This window comes from Oryzias latipes, chromosome 1, assembly GCF_002234675.1.
Source record: "Oryzias latipes chromosome 1, ASM223467v1".
In the NCBI taxonomy this organism is placed as follows: Eukaryota; Metazoa; Chordata; class Actinopteri; order Beloniformes; family Adrianichthyidae; genus Oryzias; species Oryzias latipes.
This window is the reverse complement of record NC_019859.2, coordinates 3,007,240-3,030,192: the sequence shown is the minus strand read 5'-3', so window position 1 is coordinate 3,030,192 and position 22,953 is coordinate 3,007,240. Positions and strand designations below refer to the sequence as shown.

The 22,953-nt window shown below is 40.7% G+C and overlaps 1 protein-coding gene across 1 annotated transcript in view; it reads right to left on the bottom strand.

Annotated features, from left to right (window-relative positions):
• Positions 1–14,606, bottom strand: part of sphk1 (sphingosine kinase 1) — a 30,401-nt gene extending 15,795 nt beyond the window's left edge. Inside the window, exons 1-2 of the mRNA XM_011478203.3 lie at positions 13,870–14,606; positions 1,274–1,414 (exon numbers count right to left, since the gene is read on the bottom strand). Coding sequence (XP_011476505.1) covers positions 1,274–1,414; positions 13,870–14,281 — 553 coding nt within the window. The 5' untranslated portion in view covers positions 14,282–14,606. The remainder of the gene's footprint in view (positions 1–1,273; positions 1,415–13,869) is intronic.
• Positions 14,607–22,953: the final 8,347 nt, after the last annotated feature.

Below are 22,953 nucleotides of genomic sequence, written 5' to 3'. Positions count from 1 at the left end.
TAAAAAAAAGAAGAGTCTTTTTGTTTTTAACATGATGATGGAGGACACATGTAAAGAAAATTTTGATTACATCGCATTTCTGAGTATTTCTTTATGCAGATTGTTGTGAATAAGGAGCAATTGCAAAGGTTTGTAGTTGTTACGAACAAACTAGCGGGCCACAAGCTCCCTGCACCGCTCCATCCTGATCACCCAGCTGTAGCTGTAAGCTAGCAGGAGAGCCTGTAAACAGAAAGCTCTCAGCAATGTTACATTCACAACTCAGAGCTGAATTTCTAATGCTACTCTGCAGAAACTATGTCCTAGAAAATGACAGTTTTTTAAAAATATTTTGCCTAACGATTAAATAATCATAATTTAAAAACAAAAACACTGGGAACACTTTAAAAATCGATCAAATGATGACTAGAGACTTTAAAAGGTGGCCTCATGGTGCGCCTAAAAGGCTTATTGTGTACGCATGAAAACACAGCCACTTTGTTTAGTAAAGATCAATTTTTTTAAAGAAATACCCTATCTTGCATCATTTTTTTTCATTTTTTATTGATTTTTTGTGTTTTTTTATTTCTTTTTTTCCTGTTTGCCTCCAGCTGCAATATAATTCTGAATATTCTTGTCTGCTTTCCTTCGCTGAACTGATTTAAACTATTAAACTACGGAGATTTCCACTAAATCATTCCAAGAAAAAAGAAGGCAAAGATTAAGTTAAGAGCATCCGTCTTGATGAATTATTCTGCTGCTGCATTATGGGATATAACTATAGAAAAATTCCCTTTTAACCTTTAAAGATTATGACAGAAAAGAAAAAATAAAGCAGATTTTGTCTGAATGCATTTCTCTAATGGGACGTGTGTGTTCTTTCTTTCCACACATTGATGACATAACGGCTCAGAGTGCATTATGGGTCAGAGGCAGATGATCAGCATCGCCCTGGCTTAAAAACAAAAAGGGGTTTTCAGTCAGAGGAGAAAAAGAAGAGAAGTTTCTGGTGGGATGCTGAAATTGAAAAACAATGATCACCTTCTTGTCACAATGTCAGGCATTAGATGCCGTGGTAGAAGTGCTGGGCAATATGGAAAAAACGTATAGCACCACGTTGATTATTTTATATCCCGATAACGATATACCACAATGAGGTATATGATGAATTATTCTCATAGTTTACTTTTCTCTGACTTTACTCTTTTAAGTGGCATGTAAGTGAACAGTCAGAAATGAGAAACATTCATCTTAGTGCAGCAGAATAAATCAAAGTCATTTAGCTTGAACTCACCGGTGATGAACAGGGTGTGCGTGACGCCAGCTTCATTGAGCATCTGCTTGACTTGGCTGTTGAAGAGGGCCAGCGCCTGTCCCTTCCCGCTCTGAGGGTTCACCAGCAGCAGCATCCGGCACGGACGGGACAGCAACACGCCTGCAAAGACAGCCACAGGATTCCTTCATCAGCTGAAGTGATCGTGGCTATCAGCTGTCCGGCACAACAGGTTCAGCATTGATTTTCCTATTATCAGCTGAAATCTGATAAAGGGCTCCTTTCGTTAGGAGGCAGTCGTGTACTGTGTACTGTTGTCCTCTGAAGACAACAGAAGAGCCACTCAAGCTGCAAAATAAAGCGGCCGTCCCACATTAGGACCATATCAGTTTCCACTCTGTGATCTGCAGGAATCATCTGACGGCATCGGCATCATTTCCCCAAACACCCTCAGAAGTGTCCGTGTTCCCTGGATGTTTGTGCTGCAGCACACAGAGCCAGCTCTGTTACGGTAAACACGTAATGACGGAGCACAAGCGTGGATGTCCCGCCTGTACGCCGGAAGAAAAAAAGATTAAAGAAAATAAAAAATGTCCTCTGCAGAGGGAAACACCCAGTGCTGTTAGTGCAGCTCTGCATGTGGCCACTTCAACCTGTGATACTTTCTGTAAAAAACGTGTCATGACGTTATGTTCATTTCAAAGATGTGCTGTGAAATCATTAACCTTTTTCTAAAACGCTTTGAAAGTGGTGGTATCAACAGAGTTCAGGGAGGAGTCGATTAACCCTTGTGCTATCTTGTGGGGTCCAGATGACCCCACCCTTGCATTGACGTGTTCTCCCTACCACGACAAAGGTGGATAAAGGTGGAAAGATTTCATGTAATCCATGGACACCAGTGAAGATCACAAATCATTGAAGAAAAAAGGTTCAGGGCACTGTCTAGTGGTTCTAGATGACCCAACTCCAGGCACGTTAACATTGGAGTAGGGTCATCTGGACCCCACAAGACAGCACAAGGGTTAAGACACAAACCTTCATCACACGCACCCTAAGGGGTGTTGACCCGTACGGGTGATGCATCTTAGGAGGGGCACAGGTAGTTCCCTTGAGGTTCGTACAGCCACCTCAAGGGAAGTCGTGAAAATGGAACGTACCATTGTTGTGCGTGTGTGTGGTGAGAGTCTCATTAAGTGTTTGTGAGGCTAATGGAAGTTAGGGGTGATGTCATCGAGTACCACAGGCTATACGCCCGTACCAAAACTACATTCTGTCATCACCATTCTCTTGTTTCTGATCGTCGGGCTGAACACACAGAGCGCACGATCATCACATTAGCACTAACGGACTCTCACAGTAGGCAAGAGAGGTTAAAAACGCGTAAATCACATCTGCATCTCGCCTACTTCACCGTTACATATCCTTAAGTGTTGTATAAGAGTTTGCTACTACTTGTCGCCCACAGCATGCCCGCATAAAAAACATGTGCATGAACATTTTCTCTCTAAAGGCTCACCAAGAGGTCTACAACTTTGATATTTGGTGTGTGCCCCGTGCAGGTTTGACCGTGATTTACCCCCAGATCCAACCATAGGGGCAGTTTGGACTAAGGCTATAAACAGCAGGACTCTCAAACATCCAATTACAGTGTTCCCTCGCTATACTGTGGTCCAGCTCTCGCAGTTTTGCAGTTGCAATTGCATTCTTTTTTAATTTTAAACAGCATAATGTGTTCTGTGTCCTGATTGGTCGCAGACCATCTCCTTCATGCCGTGTCTCCTGTACAGACTTTGTTCATTCCACCAAACATAAATCTTTGTTTTCATTCCATAATACTAGACTTTTTTTTTTTTAACGAAGGTTTGCAACAAACAAAAAAAGAGGAAAAGGAGAAAAGTGTATCAGGTGTGTAGTGAGGATCTTTACAGCCTTTAAGGATTTCACCTTTCGCAGGATATTTTTAGACCGTAAACGATGCAACAGTGTATTTCAAAAATATTAAATCAACTTGTTTTCTACAACTGATATGGAATGAGGACACTAAAAAAAGGTTTTGACTGTAGAGAATGTTAAAAAAAAATCTCTTTTAGTCTTTTTGTTGACATTGACTTACACGGGGGGGGCACAAAAAACCTTCAAACACAGATGAAGCTCCTCGGTGGTTTCCTCAGGAACAGACGTCTGTCGGCTGGAAGATGAGGAGCTCAAAACGGGTCGATTTGAAGAAACGGCGAGTGACACAATGAGGCTTCAGGAATGAAGGCGAGCAGGCGAGCACAGCGCTGAGGTGATCCGTGCTCTCCTTATTCCTATACGCCTCTTTATTTGATCAAAAAAACATCATAAATAAATACAAACCCGTAACCCAGATCTCTCCCCACTCTTCCCCTGACCCCGAATTCCTGTCTAGTATTGCGTGAGGTAAATAAATCTGCATGGTTTACTTTTATAAGTTAGGCAGCCAGTTGGTTGGACAGATGCCATTTCTGCGCCTCCAACCACATTTTAGGCTAAATTATTCCACCACTCAGCTCCTCAAAACATTCCAGAAGAAACCATCAGTCTTCTCATCAGCCCACGCTCCTTGGTTCCCTCCGTTATCGTCGTCATCTCTGCTGCAGTAATGAAGCAGAGAGAGACTAAACAAAAGGAGCAGAGGATCGCCGCGCTTTGCCTTAGATTAGATGTTCGCCCAGCAGACAAACTCCTCAGAAATACGGACACGAGACATGTCAGCGTTCCAGATAAACGGCAGCAGAGACCAGGAAGATGAAAAGGTTGGATTCTGCGTCCCACAGATGTTTACAGACGTCTCCTCCTCAGTCCCCAAAACCGGCGACGTGGGAACTGTCCCAGATCTTAATGGAATAATCACTACTGCAGGAAATAACAGCCTAAATGAAAGGGAAAGCCCAGGAGCCGAACTAAAAAAACCACGCTCTCCGGAAACGTTCCCTATAATAGCCATTCGAGTGACTGTATGATCTGAGAATAGCTTTAGGTTCTCTCCCTTCTGTGGTCTTTCTTCCTTTTTCCTGAATTGGTTTCTTTTTACCGCGTTTGTGTCAAAGTCTCTCAAACAATCTTTATAGATGGGCTTCACATCAAAAGGTGCAGATTGTTTGAAGATGTCCAGTAATTTGTGTTTAAACAGAAGAAGGAAGGCACCAAACCATCACATAGTCACCCTTTCTGCCACATAACCACTCAGCAAACAACTTTACCTCATCTCCCCACTTGGGACACTCATGACGGATCACGATCACATAGGGGGGGGGCGTGGTCACTTAGAAATACCTGACAGGTTTGTCCAGCAGGCCACACCCATTCCAAACAGCTGACATAGACTTGTCTTGACGTCCTGAAACCGTCTGAATGAGACAGCAGACCAGCAAAGACAAGAAGAACTTCTTCCCACTCTCTGCTGAAAATAAAAATGCTGATTCAACAAAAACAGCCCAATCAAACTTGTTTTGATGCTTTTTTTCGTATCTTGCTGGGCTTAAATTTCTGCCAGATGTCCTGTAATCAAGAGAGCTCTAATCTGACCAAAATGTAGGCCCAAATCCAGTTTCAACATTTACGGGATTATTGGATTATCAGGTATTTGACTTGATCCGTCGACATGCTCTCAGCCCCGATAACACGGAAGAATTATCAGAGCATCCTCGATGATAAAAGTCTTAATTGACGCTGTTTTTGTACTATTAAAGTAAGTGAATGTTTATTTCAAAAGCACTTTTCTCTGATAAAACCCCCAAAAGCTTCACAATAGTAAAAGGGAGCATAAAATTCAAGGAGTTTATTTATTTATTTTGCTTCCAGGGCTGCACGGTGGTGCAGTGGTTAGCACTCTTGCCTCACAGCAAGAACGCCCCTGGTTCAAGTCCCGGCTGGGGGACCTGAACCACATCACTGGGGGACCTTTCTGTGTGGAGTTTGCATGTTCCCCCCGTACATGCGTGGGTTTTTTCCGGGGACTCCGGCTTCCTCCCACCGTCCAAAAACATGCTTCTTAGGTCAATTGATCCCTCTAAATTGTCCATAGGTGTGAGTGTGATTGGGTGTGTGATATGTGTGACCCTGCGACAGACTGGCGACCTGTCCAGGGTGTCCCCTGCCTTCGCCCACAAGTGGCCGGGATAGGCTCCAGCGGCCCCCCTGACCCCTTGCAAGACACTAAACTCTACTAGATTATTGCAGCTAATGAACATTTTTGGTAACACAACTAAGAAAAGCATCCACATTTTTTTAACATGACATGTTTTCTTTAAATAACAGGTCCAGGCCCGTTAGGACTGTTCAAGAACAAGTCTTTAAAGAAATGCTCCCTTTTAGATGAATGCTTGGCTTAAGGCTGAACATTTTTCTCTACCGTCCCGTGTCGTACTGTGGTGCCTTTTAAATGATAACTCCTGAGTTCTGTGAATCAGAGTGGAAGCCTGTCGAGCACAAATCAGATTTCTGCTGAGCCAGAGCCACAAAGGGCGTGGAAGGCGGATGAGGAGGAGGTGGTGGAGAGCCCTCGCTGGATCTATATTAAGGAAGGTGCAGCGTTTACGGCATTGAGGTTTGAACTCCGTCCATCCTGCAGAGTTGTTTGGTGTTTCCTTGTGATGCCGAGAGACGAAGGTCCTGACCGAGAACGTAGTCGGTGAAGACACACACTGTCGGTGAATTTCAAGTTTCTGGCTCGGGAATATCGATACACAACAAGAGTCTGAGGGCAAAAACGACAAGCAAGAAACCCAAAAGTCATCAAAAATCATTTAGACTTGATCCAGAACCCACTGGGACCGTTCAGCTTCCCCTTTCACTCCCTTCTTGAACTTCAGCGTGGCTCCCGTCTGCGGTCGATGTACCACACAAACACTCGAGAGGCCTTTCATACTGGAACCCTTGTTGACTGGAGTCCGTCTGCTTGAATAATGCAGTAAGAAGTCGTCGTGTTGGAGGTGTTCTCACAACCGGTAATGGGAGCTGTACGTTTCCTTCTAGAGTAATCCGACAAATCTTTGTTTGAATCTTATGAGTGATGAGCTGGTGGAGGCCAACCAGCAGCTGCCATGTTCGCCTGTTTAATCTAATTAAGCCGTTTTATAACATCTGGCCATTTCCACGGGACTTAGTATCCCACATTCCGTCATATTAAACCCTTGTGCTATCCTAGGCACTATCCTAGACATTTAAAACTTGTGATTCAACTGGTCAACAATGTGAAGGGGTCCTTATGACCCATCAAGGGGCTTGATGGGGTCTAGCTTGTGTGTAAACATTTGAAATACCCATTTATCGCATTTTACGCCCCCTTTTTATGAGCATTGCACAGGTTGATATGACAACACATGTATTCAGGAAATCCCTTTGTATGATTTTGGAAGAATCTGGAATCTGGGACTTTATTTCCATCTCTGGAAGTTTCTTTTCATTTCAGAAGCCCCGTTGTGTAGAAACACCTTTTTATTCTTTCATAAAACAAGTGGATGAATGGACGAACCTCATCCACCCTTGGTAATCAAACTGTAGTCTTGTACTGCCAAGATGTTTCCCATGATGCACTGGGGACCCTTTCCTGGCCCTCTTCCCTCCATGCCCTGCATGCACGACCGGTCAGAGCAGATACAATCGCCGTGTTAGTCTCTATTGGCCCGTTTCAGTCTAAAAGGGTCAAAAGGTCAGGTGGAACCGGAAGAACCAGCATAGTTAGACACAGAGCAGCTAAGAGCCGTCTTAGATCCTCCAGCCAGGGCTGAATCAGAGCAACCCCCCCACACCCCCACTAAAATCAGAGGATGAGCCATCATTCTGTCCTCAGGGACCTGACCCAGGAGCATCTTCCAGTTTACTCTTCTAAACTCAAACAACAACAAAAACCCCAACCTAAAAAGACGGATCAATAAGATACCAGCATATCCAGAAATACTTCAAACTCTACTATAAGCGTTTTGATGAGTTCACTTTTCTGTAATACTTTTCAAAAGCAGCTGAGGCTTATTCCATTTGAGATAGTACAGTTGTGTGAATCGCCGGAGTTGTTATGATTATATATATATATATATATATATATATATATATATATATATATATATATATATATATATATATATATATATATATATATATATATATATATATATATGCTTAGCAGACAGTTATTAATGTATACATTCCTACAGTTTTTAGCTGTGACATATTTGCATTAAAATCCCACAGAAAGACGACCAGCTGCTTCAATTTCTACTTTACACTTTAAAGTTAGATTTTGAAAAATACATGATTTTATAATGTTTTTACATTTTAACGGGTAATTTTATGCCCCAATATGCAGTATATTCAAAAACTTGTATTTAAACCAATAAAAAGCACTTAATTACACATCTATTTTGATAGAAATTTGTCTTTTTTTTTTAAGTCTCCGCCAATATTTTGCTTTCATTTAAAAGTTTGTGGGAAGTCCGACCGAGTTATTTGTCATTTTTACCATTATGTGGACAAGAAGGAAAAAGGGTTTTCACCATTGACCGACTGTATCTGATGACAGACGAATAATTTCCATTCAGTCCGTCTGAGTCAACGTTGCTATGGCAACCACTCTCACCAATCAGGACTGAGCTTGTTTTGAAGTCCACACCCCTGCCACCTAAAAGTAGTGCAACAAGACATCTGACATCTGTGGGGCAGCAGGCTCCTCCTACTTTTTTGTTTTGTTTTATTTATAACCTGGATAATTTGCAATAAATTATTATCAAGAACACGTGATTTGGGATTTCTACACGTCAGGGCATAAATATAAAATGAACTTCCTGTTGGCATTTTATCCTGCAGCCACATTGTGCCGGAACGCCGTCCCAGCTTCAACTCCGTCTCACCCATAGCTGATGAATTCATAATTTCCCCGTCTGCTGCAGGAGGCAGAGATCTTTTCTCAGCTTTTGACATCTAACTTACAGAACCGCTTGCGTTTAACCAGACCAATCAGTGATCGATTCATCTCTGAGTGTTCTGTCAGCAGCAGCTCCACAAGTGCTGGTGATCTTAGCACCTTTTGCCGTCAATAAAATGTATTGATTACAAAAATAAAAGCCTCCACAGCTGAATATTGTTTGATGCAGCTCCGGAGAGAGCGATGAGCTCCAGCTGGTCCTTAGGGGCATTTTAGGTCTGAAAAATTATAGTTTTTACTTGAAAACCCTCAGAGATTTTAGTTTAGTGGATTTTCTGCTCTGCTGTTCACAGCTAAAGGAAGAAAAACATAGTCAGACACAAATAAACAAAGCCTACTTCTGCCAAACAAAGTGAAATCGGAGAAACTTTCAAACCAAACAGAATATTCTGCTGAAAAACGGAGCTGTAATTATACAGAGGTGGGAAAATGTAAATGCAAAGTTGATCAAATACATTTGTCTATAATGGCAGAAGATCCGTCGTTTCTGCTTACATCTCATAATCGAGAACATCTGAGCAATAAAAGGCAAAAAAAAGAAAAATGAAGCCACGTCCAGCCGTCTGCACGATCAGGACAGAACCTGCTTGTTTCAGGAGTCTGTGTGACTATGAATGAAGCCGGGGCGTGGAGGTTTCTCACACAGCTCAGGTTATCCGTCAAAGACAACAACTGTTCAGTGACAGAGAGGTTTGGTAAGCAGCTTGGGTTTCGGACTACCAACCCTCACACCGATACCCGACCTCACCGGGTGATAGACCTTCATCTGAGGCTGAGCAGAAGCTGAGAGAACAAGAAAGGTGACAGGATCCAGAAGACTGGAGGGCGAAGGATCTGCTCCAAAAGTCTAAAGAAGAAAGACCCAAAGCATAAATAAAATGTGGAGAGAGGAGAAAAACCGGGCTGGAAGGAAACAGGAGGAGATTCTGTGAAACTGCTGGTTAATCCAGCTGCTGGGCGCAGCAGGAGACATTGCCGTCCGCTGATCCATCAGCGCCCAAACGTCCGTGATGAGCTGCTGACAGCTCTCCGCCGTTCTAATGGAAGAGTCCATCACAGCAGCACAAACGTTTGACTGCATGTGACAAATGAACTGTCAGGCCGTTGATCCAACAGGAAAATGTCACTTCAACAAATCCTGTCGGCTTTGGCAGCACGGGCTGGAATAAATGAGCATTCTGGGGGATTTTTCTCAAATGCATAGAGTCTAAATGTGTTTTTTATAGAACATCAGCAGATTGTATTTCAGACACTCGTGTCATTTTCTGATGGCAACGTTGAATCTACTCTCATTTTAAAGAATGAGGTTTTTATTGGTCGTGCTGAATGATTGACAGCAACTAAATACTAAATTAGTTTAATAAAATGCACATTTTGATTAGAATCTGTTTTCTTGGCTGCTATAAGATTTTAATTTATAAATTAGCTTAATTTTGTAACCTAAACTATACAATAAAAACCTGGAAATGCTCGTTTAAAAAAACTCTCTCTAAATACATTTTTACAGACACACTAAAAGGAAATAAACTGACTCAAACATAGATTACCATTGGTTAATCGTAAACTACATTAATGTAGATTTTAGTATTTTAAGTGATAAAAAGCTGCTATAAATGTATTTTCCTGATGATTGGCGTCCCTGTCAGTGAAGGTGATCACAAAAACTGAAAGAAACATTGACTGGAAACTGACGAGCAACAAAGAAAAAGGCAAAACTCCAGCTAACTCATAAATCGCAATTTTATCGTTATCGCAATACACATATTGCAAAAGACGGCGAAAATTGCAATTAACGGTTACCTTAAATGTACTAAAACAATCATTTCGTTACAGATTTCATTATAAAATACGCTTAAAAAAATAATTGAGAGAGCTGAAATATGTTGACAGTTGGGTTTCGGGAAATGTTTTTAAGGAAAACCGCTTTAACTCGATCTGTTAAGAGTCTGAGCCAAATATTGACGAAGTGTTTCAACAGCAAACACCCTGAGGGTTTGAATCAGAGCAACCATCTGTGTCCATTAAACACTGATGAAGGATCAGCGCTGGACAATCAGAGATAACAAGCCTTTGAATGACACCGGTTTGTCTGTCAGGTAGTTTGATCCCTGATCTGGTTGCTTCTGGGTGATCCTGGTTGATCCGATTTTTACCGGTTATTTGTCCAAATGCTGTAGAAGTCGATGGATAAAGAGGTCAGATGGGCCGAGGTGGCCCCGTTCAGACTAATGGTTGGGATGCGATGCTCTGAACATGCTAACGTCAACGTCAGTGCCTCCGGCAATGAGTAACCGACTGAAGGTTTCAACCTGGAATTGGAGTTTCACATTCCACAGATGCCAAGGATCCCAACGGCTTGAATCACGCTCAGAGTAAACACGACGAAGCAGAGGAACGTGCATCGCTGGTCTGAACTCGGCAACAACTCCGGCGTTTCTACGGCAACTGTTCAGGATCCAACGCCGCACACTTCAGCTGCAGCGAGGCGGGTTTTCAACCAACCTTTTTAAGCTTTGTCACAAAGAGGAGCGTGACGGCGTTGACGCTCCTGACATTGATAGTTTAATGGCAGTTTGATAAGCAGGACTTCCTTTGAACCATCAGCTCAACATGACATTGAAGTATGATGTGTTCCTGAAGATCAATGAATCCAAAATAAAAATATTTAGTATCACAAAGACTAAAACTAACCTTTATTGATAATTCTGACAAAAACAAAACAGCCAAGACTTTTCCAAACTCTCAACAGGTACCTGGCTGCAGACAAGATGACGCCTGACATCATTGGCTGGTAGCGGAAGTTATACCCATTAGGACAATACTAACCTTAATTCAAACCCTAAACCAAAAGCGTGGAGCATTGTAGAAAAACTTTTATCAAAGTTTAAAATGGCAAAAATTGAACTTTTTGGATCGGCAGTTTAAATAAAGTTGTCTTCGTTATCTTCTGGTTTGGGTCCAGGACATCCGGCGCTTTATGTTGATGTCTGCATCCATGTCCTCTTGAAACTCTTAGCTGTCAGCCATTATTTTGAAAATCCTTAAACGAAGCCGTGATCAGTGACTTGATCTGAAATTTGGACCGAGTCAGTTTGACGTCACCGATAGAAAATGCTTAACTTCTGGCTCCAACCACATGAAGTCAATCAAGTCGTCATTTTTTGCCCGATAAGGACACCGCCATGTTGGAGCCAGACGGCACATGTAAGCAATGATTGGTCCGAGCTGGTCTGAGTCATCGCTTTTATGGCAACCACTTTGGTCAATCAGGAGTGAGCTTGTTAATAGGCCACACCCCTACCACTTGAAAGCAGGCTACAAGAAATGTGTCAAACGTTTTAAACGTTGGGGCCAGCAGGCTCCTCCTACTTTGAATTTAGCCATCTAAATGGTCAGTTTATATAGTGAATAGCTTAAACTACAGAAAAAAATTCTGACCCATAACAGCTGTTTTTTTCTCTATAGAGGAATATGAGATTTTGGCTTCTTGTACCAAGCTGGTACGTCCTATTTGAAGCGCCATGGGGGAGGAGTCACTCAGTGCAGTTCTCAAACAGTCAATAGTCCTGATCCACTTTGTTGGAGGTGAAAACGCAGAGTTAGTCCACAAACTGTCAGGTTTTTGTGTCATTGCCTCAAACTACACGGCAGACGTCCCAACAAGGTCAAAGTAAAAAGCAAACTAGGCCTGCACAATAAATCGCAAACGTATCGTTATCGCGATACCAGCTGTGCAATACCCTGATCGCAAAAGACGGCAAAAATTACAACAAATGGTTACCTTAAATGTGCTAAAAACAATCTTATGGCAGCTTGAAGTATTTAACGAATTAAATAAAACCCTTTATGCATTTGACCAATCGGATGGAGGGATTTAAATTAAGCTGTTGCAGTGAAATAGAAATTATGTTTGTTTTTCTATTTTTCATGTTTCACAAGTTATATTGTCATCGCAATCATGATCACCAACATTGCGAGTTTTCCTCTTATCGTGCAGTCCTAAACCAAACCATCTGCATACACATCTGTCCACTCTCCTCACCATGAGAGATGCTGCAGAACCTCACCGTGTTCTGCTTGGTTAAAGCAGAATGCCTGAGTGACAGAGACTCCCCGACACCACGTCGCAAAGAGGAAGAAACTTTCCACCGGGTGAGGAGGACCAACCGTCCCCAGGGACACTTTCCACTCATGATTTCATTAACTTAATCAATGGTGTCCCGACCCCCCCCCCCCCTCACACTTCTCCAGTGTCTCTCAGACGACTTGGGTTGGCTTGCAGGCTGAAATGCGACGCTGCAGCAGCAGCAGTGCATTGGTGTGACGGGCAGCTTCAGGGGAACAAAGCAGACCTCATAAGACCCGAACTTCAGTTTCCAGTTCAGTTTTCCCGCAAAGGCGACCCAAAGGCCCGCTTCTCTGGTTACCCTCATTAAAACAGTGGGTGAGGAGACCGGATTGGACCAGACTCGCTCTTTTCTGAGGCCAACATGTGGAGAAAAACCGGTTCTGAACAAGACACACAAAACCGCAATCTGCAAAAGTCAAACTGAAACAAGGATTCAGGACTCGGAAATGACTGATTTTGGATTTTCCTTAAATGTTGAAACTCTTTACAGGAAAACATGGAGCATTTAAAAACCATGCAGTTTGTTATTTTGCAGATTCAGAACCAGAGCAGGATCTTCAACAGGTCCAAAGATTAAAACCCGACCAACAAGGACTCTGGACCGGCTCAAAGGACAAGAACGTCTCCAAACTAAGAATTCAGTTACTTTTTTAAATAAATTATTTCTTTTTTACATAACTTTAGTCATCTTAACTAAGTTTGAAATAATTATTTTCTTTGGTTTTTTTCTGAATTGTTTTGATTTCTTAAAATAACCTGATATAGATTCCCTTAAACATGTAATTACTGCAATCAAATAAAAGAAGATTTCTTTCTTAGAAAGTTTCTTTTAAACTCTCTCCATGTGTGTAAAATAAACTTTTTACTTTTTAATCTTAATATTAATATTATTGCCAAAAAAGAAATGACTGGATGGTAAACTAATAGGTTTTTTAAATAACTTCACGTATACTTTACACATTTGTTTTATGCATTTTTAAACATTTAAAACATCTAGTATATTTTTATTAGTAACTGCAATATCGATTCCTGAAATCTAAATGCTGATTTATGTCTTTAAAAACAGGGTTTCTGGTAGTTTTTAAAGAAATGTTTTTTTCTTAATTAAATGTGAAACAGTTGAGTTTAAATCAATTATTGTAACAACAGATTATATTTAAAAAAATAGATTATAAAATGGATTTGATTAAAATTATTAATGCGTTTGTGTTGAATCAAAGTCAAATCGATCCAGTCTTTTGGCAGAGATGTTGCTCCTCCATTAAGTCAATATTTTAAATAAATTAATTTATGATTTTTCTTAATTTTTCAGCTTTGAATTTCTGTTTTTTATTCGCCTTTAGTGGTCCTCAAGAGCTTCCATGCTGCTTTTTTCTGATCACCTGGATCAGGTGTCTTCGATCGATCCGAATCACCTGATCGGTCCAATCAGCAGGAAACATGTTTCATGATGATCACATCAAGAGTTTGGAATAAATACAAAACTATAATAAAAGCTCAAATGACTTAACGTCCGTCAGACCAGGGGCGACCAGTGCCACTCACCGTCTCCATGCTGCTGTTGCCGGGCAGAGCGCTCCCGGACAGCGCGAGCCCACTTCTCCGCCTCCTCCAGGTTCGCGTGCGGGTCCTGCAGCGCGGAGAGCCGAAAGCACTGCTCCACTCTCTGCCGCGAGAGCCGAGAGCTCACCCGCCGGCGTTTGAGCGGGTAGAAGTACGCCGCAAAGTACCCCGCCGGGTCCGCCTTGTCCTCCTTTCGGTACGCCCGGCAGCCGACGCAGTCCCTGAGGCTCAGCACCACCTTGCTGCTCCTGGCAGGTGCCGAGGTGAGCCTCTGGACGATGAACTCCCGCTCGGTCAGGCTCACCGCACACCGGACTTTCAGGTTATTGCTCGGCGTAAATTCTCCGTACAGCGTGACCTCCTTGCTGTCCGCGTAGGGGCTCCTCCGGTCCATCCTGAGCGGTTTCAGGCTGGGAAAACCGGGAAGAGGAAGGTCCAGGACGGAGCTGCACTCTGTCTCATTGCTAACCGCCTCGGAGTGATGCGCGCGAGGAGGAGAGACTCTGCGACTGCCAGCCTCCTCCTGCTCGGACCTTCGTCAATAGCTCACCGTCTATTTCCGGATCCGGTGGAACTTCAAAATAAAGGTCCACGTTTGGAATTATTTCGATAGCATCATATGATCTGGTGGTGTACTTGCTTACTTTAATAATTTTAAGGAAAAATGTGTAAACCTGCGTTTATACATGACTGTGTCAATTTCATTGTAATTATGCATAGAATGAATTTGTATTAGTTTGGAAAACATTTCATGGTCTGTTATCAGTTTGTTAAAGGAACTTTTCTTAAATTACATCATTTTGAATAATTATGGACTTGTATCTAGTTGTAATGTTTTGCTTAAAAGCAATGTGTTGTTTTTTTACGAGTTTAATTTACTGATTCAGACAGATTTCTGTATGAACACATTTATTTTCCCTTTTATTTAAGATGGAGAATTTTGCATCTGACATTTAAAGTGTGTAATTTTGCATTCATGAATAAAATATTTGGTGTGTACTATTTTTTTTACCTTTAAAGTACATTCAAATCTTGCATTTTATTAATTTGGTTGTGGTCAAAAAATCTGTTATGTGGCGTTCCATCTGCAGGAAAGGTGTTGTGTTGCAGCTCTGCTGAAGGAGAGCACAAAAATGGTCGTTTGCTGGCCTCTAGTGGGAAGACTAATGACAATTCAAATAGCAAACATAAAGTTTGCACCAGAAAATTAGAAACAGTTATTCAGGATTAGCTGTTATTGATAATGTTTGACTCTGACATGCAACAATTTACCGCAGTTGTATATCAGCTTCAGGGTGAGACATGCTGAGTTCCATATAGAGTGCTATGTTCTGGTTTTACTCCGTTATGTGACGCAGCTTCTCCCTTATTAATAGTCTCTAGCTTACTTTTGCAATAACAGTTTTGCCTTCATTAGAAGTGAATTTACAATCAACTCCAGCCGCTCTGCAGAAACTATGTCTTAGAAGACGACACAGGATTTTGTTTTACATTTTGGTAAAAACGGCATAATATTAATGAAAAGATCACCAGGAATGCTTTGAAAATAGATTTTAAAAATGATCACTGACTTAAAGTTAAATAAAACTTTTACTCACATGTTTAGCTTCTTTTTTTTATGCAATCTCAGTTCTAAACATGTAGTTTGAACTGAACTGGAAGCAATGACATTTTCTGCCTGACAACAGTGAGTTTGTCAGATCCCACCTCCAGAATTTGGATAAAATGTCAGACAATCCTGACCCAGACCCAGATGAACATTTGTGGGATCATCTGGAGCACAAAGTTCCTCCCAGAAAGGAGATTCCTCCAGGTCTCAATGGATAACTTGTGACAAATATAGTTGAAGAATCTGACTGGAACAATTTCCAGCAATGGTTTTTTTTCCCACCGTTTTCTTTTTTGTTTTCTATTTTGTATACATGTGTATATATTTAAACAAAGAAGCGTTGTTAAATCGGCTTTTTAGTCTCTGACCTTGGCTGGCCAGTAAGGTCCAATCCAGAAGATTACATGACTGTTAATGGGTCGTCTGCACAAAAACAAAAGAACAAACGTGGCAACTTCAGGTTGTAGTCGCAGAAGTCAAAGTGGGGCAGGAGGTCACACTCAAATTCAAATTCAAATATGTTTTGTTTCAAATCAAAACAACAATTTCATCAATTAAAATAAGTCAATACAAGACTTTGAAAATTAGATTTGAAAGGGGATTGGAAGAAGCTTAAGCTTATAGGAATCCAATCTCAACATCACTCATAACAGACAACAGCAAAATTAAACATTAAACATTATAACGTTAACACGACAAACACAAGACAAAGAAAGACAAACATGACCAAACACTCTGACCACACCCACGTAAAAGAGAAGGAAGAAAGAAACAGAACGCCTCAGCTGAAAAAGAAACAAGAACAAACCAAAAAATACCAACAACAGAGTGAGGATATATAAACATGTTCTTTTGTCTTTTCCTTCTCCCTTTTCCATCATCATCCCCCCCTACCTTCCTTTTTTTCCTCTTCCCTTTTCTCCCTTTCTCTTTCTTCCTCCTTTATGTATCTTTTTTGTTTTTCTTCTTTTCCCTTTCCCTCTCCCATAGCTTATGGAGATTCAACAGAAGAAAAACCTACTTATAGATGTAAAACATGCATGTTAAACAGACAAACCATTGCCCCACTGTATTCCTAAGCCTGTTCATCATTGTTGCATTGCTTCATGGTACTTCTTCATTATATATCTTTTAAAGAAACATTTAAACTGGACAAGACTTTTACTAGCTTTCATATCATCCGGCAGATTATTCCATAGTGTGACACCCTTCACTGAGAAACACATGGATTTTAGGGTTGTTCTTACTTTAGGTTGATCAAATTTGTTGGTTCCTCTCAAGTTGTATTTATTTACTCTGCTTTGAAACAACATTTGAACATTAAATGGCACAGAATCTATTGATACTTTATACATGATTTGAGCAGTTTTAAAATCTACCAAATCCTGTAATTTTAAATTAAATGTATTAAGAAAAAGTGAAGTGGTGTGTTCATTAACTTTGTAAACTAATCTGATGGCTCACTTTTGGAGTATAATAAGAGGATGCGAATATGCTTTGTAACAATTTCCCCACACTTCAATACAGTAATTCAAATACCATTATGAAGGAGTGATACAAAATAAATAAGGCATATTGATTAAGCATCGAGCCACATCTTTTCATCACTCCTAAACATTTGAACGCAAATACTGTATGTGAGGTTTCCAACAAAGTTTATCATCGATAACTACACCCAAAAACAAGTTTTTGCGCTTTCTCAAAAGCTGTATCATTAATAATATGCACTGTCACTTCCCTACTCTGTCTCCTAAATTGCATAAGTTTAGTCTTTTTTAGATTCAATGATAGCTTATTCCTTTTAAACCAATATTTTATCTCGTAAATTTCTTGAGTTATGTCACTTAGAAGTTTCTCTAAATTCTCCCCTAAACAAAGAATGTTAGTATCTGCAAAAGTATGAATTTCATAATTTACATATATATTTAATATAAAGTAAAAACAGAGTTGGTCCAAGAATTGAACCTTGAGGGACACCGCATATGATTTTCCTACTTTTTTATTCATATTTACCCATTTGTACAAACTGTTGTCTCTCTTCCAGATAGCTCTTTAACCAGTTTTGTGTCAATCCTCTGATTCCATACTTTACCAATTTATTCAGTAAAATATGAAGGTCAGTCGTATCGAAGGCTTTCTGTTGATCTATAAAAACTCCAATGAAAGTGCAGCTTTGACTTTTCTTCCATGGTGAACACTTCACATACATTTTTAAGGCTAAAACAGTGTATCTAATTAACCTTGTGCCATCTTAGATGACCCCACACTTACATTGACCTGTTCTCCCTACCATGACAAAGGTGGATAAAGGTGGAAAGATTTCATGTAATCCATGGAGACCAATGAAGATCACAAATCATTGAAGAAAAAAGGTTCAGAGCACTGTCTAGTGGGTCTAGATGACCCAACTCCCAATGGTAAAGTGCCTAGGATAGCACAAGGGTTGAAGATATAATGGATTTTTTTTCTACTCAAATGTTTGTAATGTACTGACTTAAGTCGACCAACAGGTGGCAGTGTCATCCAGAAGGAGAAAACCCAGCTGATTGTGAAGATTTTACTCTAAAATCCAGATGCTCCAGTGGTTCATCCTTTTGAGCAGCTCTAATTTTTTTTATTTTTCATCTGTAACCCTTGTACTATCCTAGGCACTTTAACATTGGGAGTTGGGTCATCTAGACCCACTAGACAGTGCTCTGAACCTTTTTTCTTCAATGATTTGTGATCTTCACTGGTGTCCATGGATCACATGAAATCTTTCCACCTTTATTCACCTTTGTCATGGTAGGAATAACACGTCAATGCAAGGTTGGGGTCATCTAAGATAGCACAAGGGTTAATAATAACTCAAACCATTTGCATTTTTTCTCAGGTCACTTAAGAGTTTTTTAAATCTTCATATCAGAACTCACAGCATATTCAGAGATCTAAATGATGCTAAATATATTTTTATTGTATTAGCTCTTGTTTTTATTTACTGTTTTTTACTGTGTTACCATGTTGTAAAGCATCTTCGTGTAACTTTTAAAGCGCTATACAAAAACAATTTATTATTATTAATGTTCATCATTAAAACGATTTGTGTGTTTTTTTGCTCCGTTTTCAGATGATCTTCATAGGAGGAGGGCAGATTGGAATTGAAGATACCTTTTAAACACCTGGAGTCAAAGGGGAAATGAGATAGTCCTATTTGCATGCCGCCAAAATTGCTTTTCATCCACTTCATCACAAAAAGGTGGGCGGGCGTTACCTGCGTTCAGCCTCAGGCACATTGCAGATTTGTATATTTCCTTCTTTTCATCCGATCACATTACATAATTTGCAGCTACAGGGGAAAAAGACTGTAAGAAAATGTGCCAGAGTCTTCAGCTTTGGATCTTCACCTCCACCACTTTACAACATAACAGCCTTTCACTGCTAATTGCAGGGTAGATGCTGATTTCCTAAAGGATATTGATTGAAAAACGGCACTGCTGAAGAATGAGAGAGAAGCTATGAAAAGGAGTCAGAAGATTCTCACTGGTGCGTTTTTTCCAGCTGTGATCTTGACGGCTGCCTGGCACTGAGGAAGTACTGGTGTGTGTTGGTGTGTGTTGGGGGGGGGGGCTGAGCGAAGGATGCTTCCGCTTGTTCAGAATGCGGAGATGTTTCGGCTCAATAGACAACTTTTAACGTCATTGTGCGCTTTTCTTTCAGGTGTCCTGCTCTGGCAAAGCACCTAGCTTCTTGGAGTGTGTATCGGCAAGAGTCTGGCGATACGATACACGTCCCACAATACGATACATGTCGCGATATTGTACAGGTACACATTTTCTTTTCTATTTTAGAAGAGTATGACTTGTGGGTAAAACTCTACTTGAGTATGAATACGCCTTTCATTATAATTAAAAATTTGTAAAATATTACAATATGTGCTCATTAAATCAAGAAAAAAATGGCATTCTGAGGAACTTTTAGCTACGCAGTGAAAAAAATACTCAGTAGAAATCAACAGTGCCAAGAGAAGTTCAAGAGCTCTTTATACAGATTATTACAGCATGTGTTTAAATTACATTTAGTAACAATACCAATTAGTTGTTAGTAGGCTGCTAGTAATTTTGAAGCTGGGGTAGCTATGTTGCACTGGGGTTCTGTCCTCTTTTCTCCTCTAATTCTACCCTGCTCTCCTCTATTCTTGATCATTATTTATCATTAAGTTCTCTCGGTTTGGTGCAGTGTCATTCATGTTCTCTCCCTCTTTCCCACTCCCCTCCGGGTGAGTGGGAGAGCTTCCAGATTCCAGTTGGTTTATCCATGCTACTGTTCCTAACCGTCTACCTCGTCTCTGCTCTGACCTGGTCGTGTACCTCGTCTCTGCTTCGGCTCTTACACCTGGCTGTGGATCCTGTCTCCGGCTCGACTTGTGCCCCCGGCCGTCCCCCCAACTCCGTCTGGATGAAGCTCGTCTGCTGGACTTTAAATGTGTAGTTGTAGAGTTAATTCTTCTTTATGAGTTCTGGTAATCCCCTGTCCGTCTTGGGGGAGGATCCCTCCTTCAGGTGGGCACCCCTGAGGTTTCTTCTTTTTTCCGGAATCCGTTTTTCTTAGGAGTTTTTCCTTACCGCGAAGGGGGGTCTAAGGGCAGGGATGCCAGTATAGCTTAGTCTGTTTGTTAGTTTACAGTTTTTCTCAGTCGCTTTAGTACAATTCTCAGATCAGAAGGAAAGTCCCAAAACTATTCAATCTTCACATCATGATGTCACTTGTGCACATCATATAAGCAGTTTCTCACTTCTTTGAACAAGTTTCAATTGCTTTGGTACATCCATGCAAATGATTATGTACAATTCTCTGGTCTTTGCTACATTATCAATTGTTTATGTCATGTTGATCAAAATGTATTATATAGTTCACTGTGCAATAGTCTTACTCCTCAAAACACCTAGTCATTAGTTCATCTTATAAGTCATTAACTGCAAAATGGTTGACCAAGTTGTCATAATGTGACAAACACATTTCGCTGCATTGCAAGAGAGGATATTCGCTGTGATGTGGATGAGAATTTGTGGCCTAACATACAGGAACGACAAGAGGTGTAGGAAGACCACACAATTCCTACTGCACTGCCTGTACTGTTGTACTGTTGTCCAAACTTTAGCCATAGTTTACATCAGAACCTCCCTCTAAAGTACACAGTTATATTGACAACATGACTAAGTCATTTGACTGTCTTGTTCGTAGACAATGACACAAGGACTTGACATTCTGATGGCACTGACATGTTCAAAGACATAAGACTTAGTTTTGAGAGATGAACTAAAGATTTTGAGCAAGTTACAGACTTTTGCAAGAAATCCATAGTGTTTTGCTGTTTGTACAAATTGTTTTGAGAAATGCACACACGTATTTGCAAACTTCAATTCTGATCTGAGAATTGTACTAAAGCGACTGAGAAAAACTGTAAATAAATATAATTCTGACAGCATTCTGAATCGATACAAATTCCAAATGAACATCATGATATATCGCTGAATCGATTTTTTCCTACACTCCCACCAATTTCATCTCCTGAACCTGTTGACGTGAGCTCAATAACCGTAGCCATTATCTATTGTTCAAAATTGGGTGCAGATGTCAAGCCATTGCGTGTCAGCAGCCAATACATTACCACTCATTATTTCTTGTGCAGTCTACAGCTCAATAAGTTCATTTCTACCCCACACGCTGAGTGGGAGGAGGGAATGTCATGTACCTTAGTATTAGGTTAGCTTTGGCATCCCACATGACAGATTCTCTGTCCGGGCCGCTTAGCCCTGACGGCTTGCAGAAAGACTTTGCCTGTCTGCTTGGCTCTCCCTCAGTTGCCCCTTCATTCTGCTCTGTTTCTTCACATGGCCAACCCCTGTGTCAAGGCACTGTCACAATTATGTAAGGCTTATATAAACCTGCCTCTTGCCATCAAGCAAGGAAACATCTTTTTGTTTTGAAATGATACTTTAAACTGTGGATAGCGCGAGGAGAGGACACCCACGCTTTGTGGAATTCATCCCATAAACCGGATTAGGTTGTCAGTGTCGGCGGGCGTGCATCACAGAGATTCACTTCTCATGTGAAAGGATGCGGAATGGGAAGTTTTTCTGAGGTTTTTGCTTCGCTTTTAGCCAAATGTTAAGAGGCTTGTCAAATCGGGACAGTTGAGCCAAGACGTCAGGGATTATATTGGAGGTGGGAGACCCAAAATGATGGAGAACTGAGGAAAGTCAGGTCTACTACTGACACTAGTACTGTTAATCAATGGAAAACCATAGAAAGGAGTGAGACTGTGATGGATAGATAGATAGATAGATAGATAGATAGATAGATAGATAGATAGATAGATAGATAGATAGATAGATAGATAGATAGATAGATAGATAGATAGATAGATAGATAGATAGATAGATAGATAGATAGATAGATAGATAGATAGATAGATAGATAGATAGATAGATAGATAGATAGATGGACGAACGGACAGATGGACGGACAGATAGATAGATAGATAGATAGATAAGGGTTTGCTTTCCGTCAATGGACCCGCCCACAACCTAAAGGTTATATTCAAATGAACTCCTGCCACTCTGGAGAAACTATGTCCTAGAAAATGACTGTTTTTTAATTTTAGCTAAAAACTGCAAAATCATAATTAAAAGACCACTGAGAACGATTGAAAAAAAAATCAAATCTGACAATAAAACCAATCCTTTACTGTTAAAAAGGAGTTTTAAAATCGTTAAACAACCGTATAATAATGAATTTACTTTTAAAAAAATTGTATGAAAACTTTCCAAATGAAACAGGATTGGAAGGAAAAAAAGAAAGAAGGATCTTTAAAAACTATACAAAAGTTTGAAAATGTGGATTTTCTTACGGTCCTTTAGCTGATTCTGATCTGTGCAAACTCTTTAAAAATGATTTTTTAAAACTCTTTTGTGGCTAAAAATTCCACGATCATCTGATTTAACAAATTACTCCAAATTCTTCGGATTTGTTTGTCAAAAATACATAAACAAAATTAAATGTATAATTCTGCAACCATTTTGGGAGGATTGACAGTGATCATCTTTCATCTGTGCATCATCCTGTCAATCAGCACATTGTCCACAGAAGACTGAGCGACCTTCAACCCAACCAGAAGAAAACTGGAATCCCTTCTGCCCCTGCTGTAACCCAGCAGCCCCACTGCACCCCGAAGGCCAAGTCACCCACTGAGCAGGAGCTACACAAGCAGATGGGGAAAATCCTCCTCTTACAGTTGGAGAGGAGTCACTCCTTGTTATTTCCAGACAAGGCTGATAAGGGTCACCTCTATTCTTACGACCTGACGGCTGGACTGTTGCTAAGGACTCTTTGAAAAGAGGCGGATGATGCTATGAGTGCTGATTTGTGTCACGGAGCATAAAATGGGGACTCAGAAAATTTGACTGACTTCCCCAAAG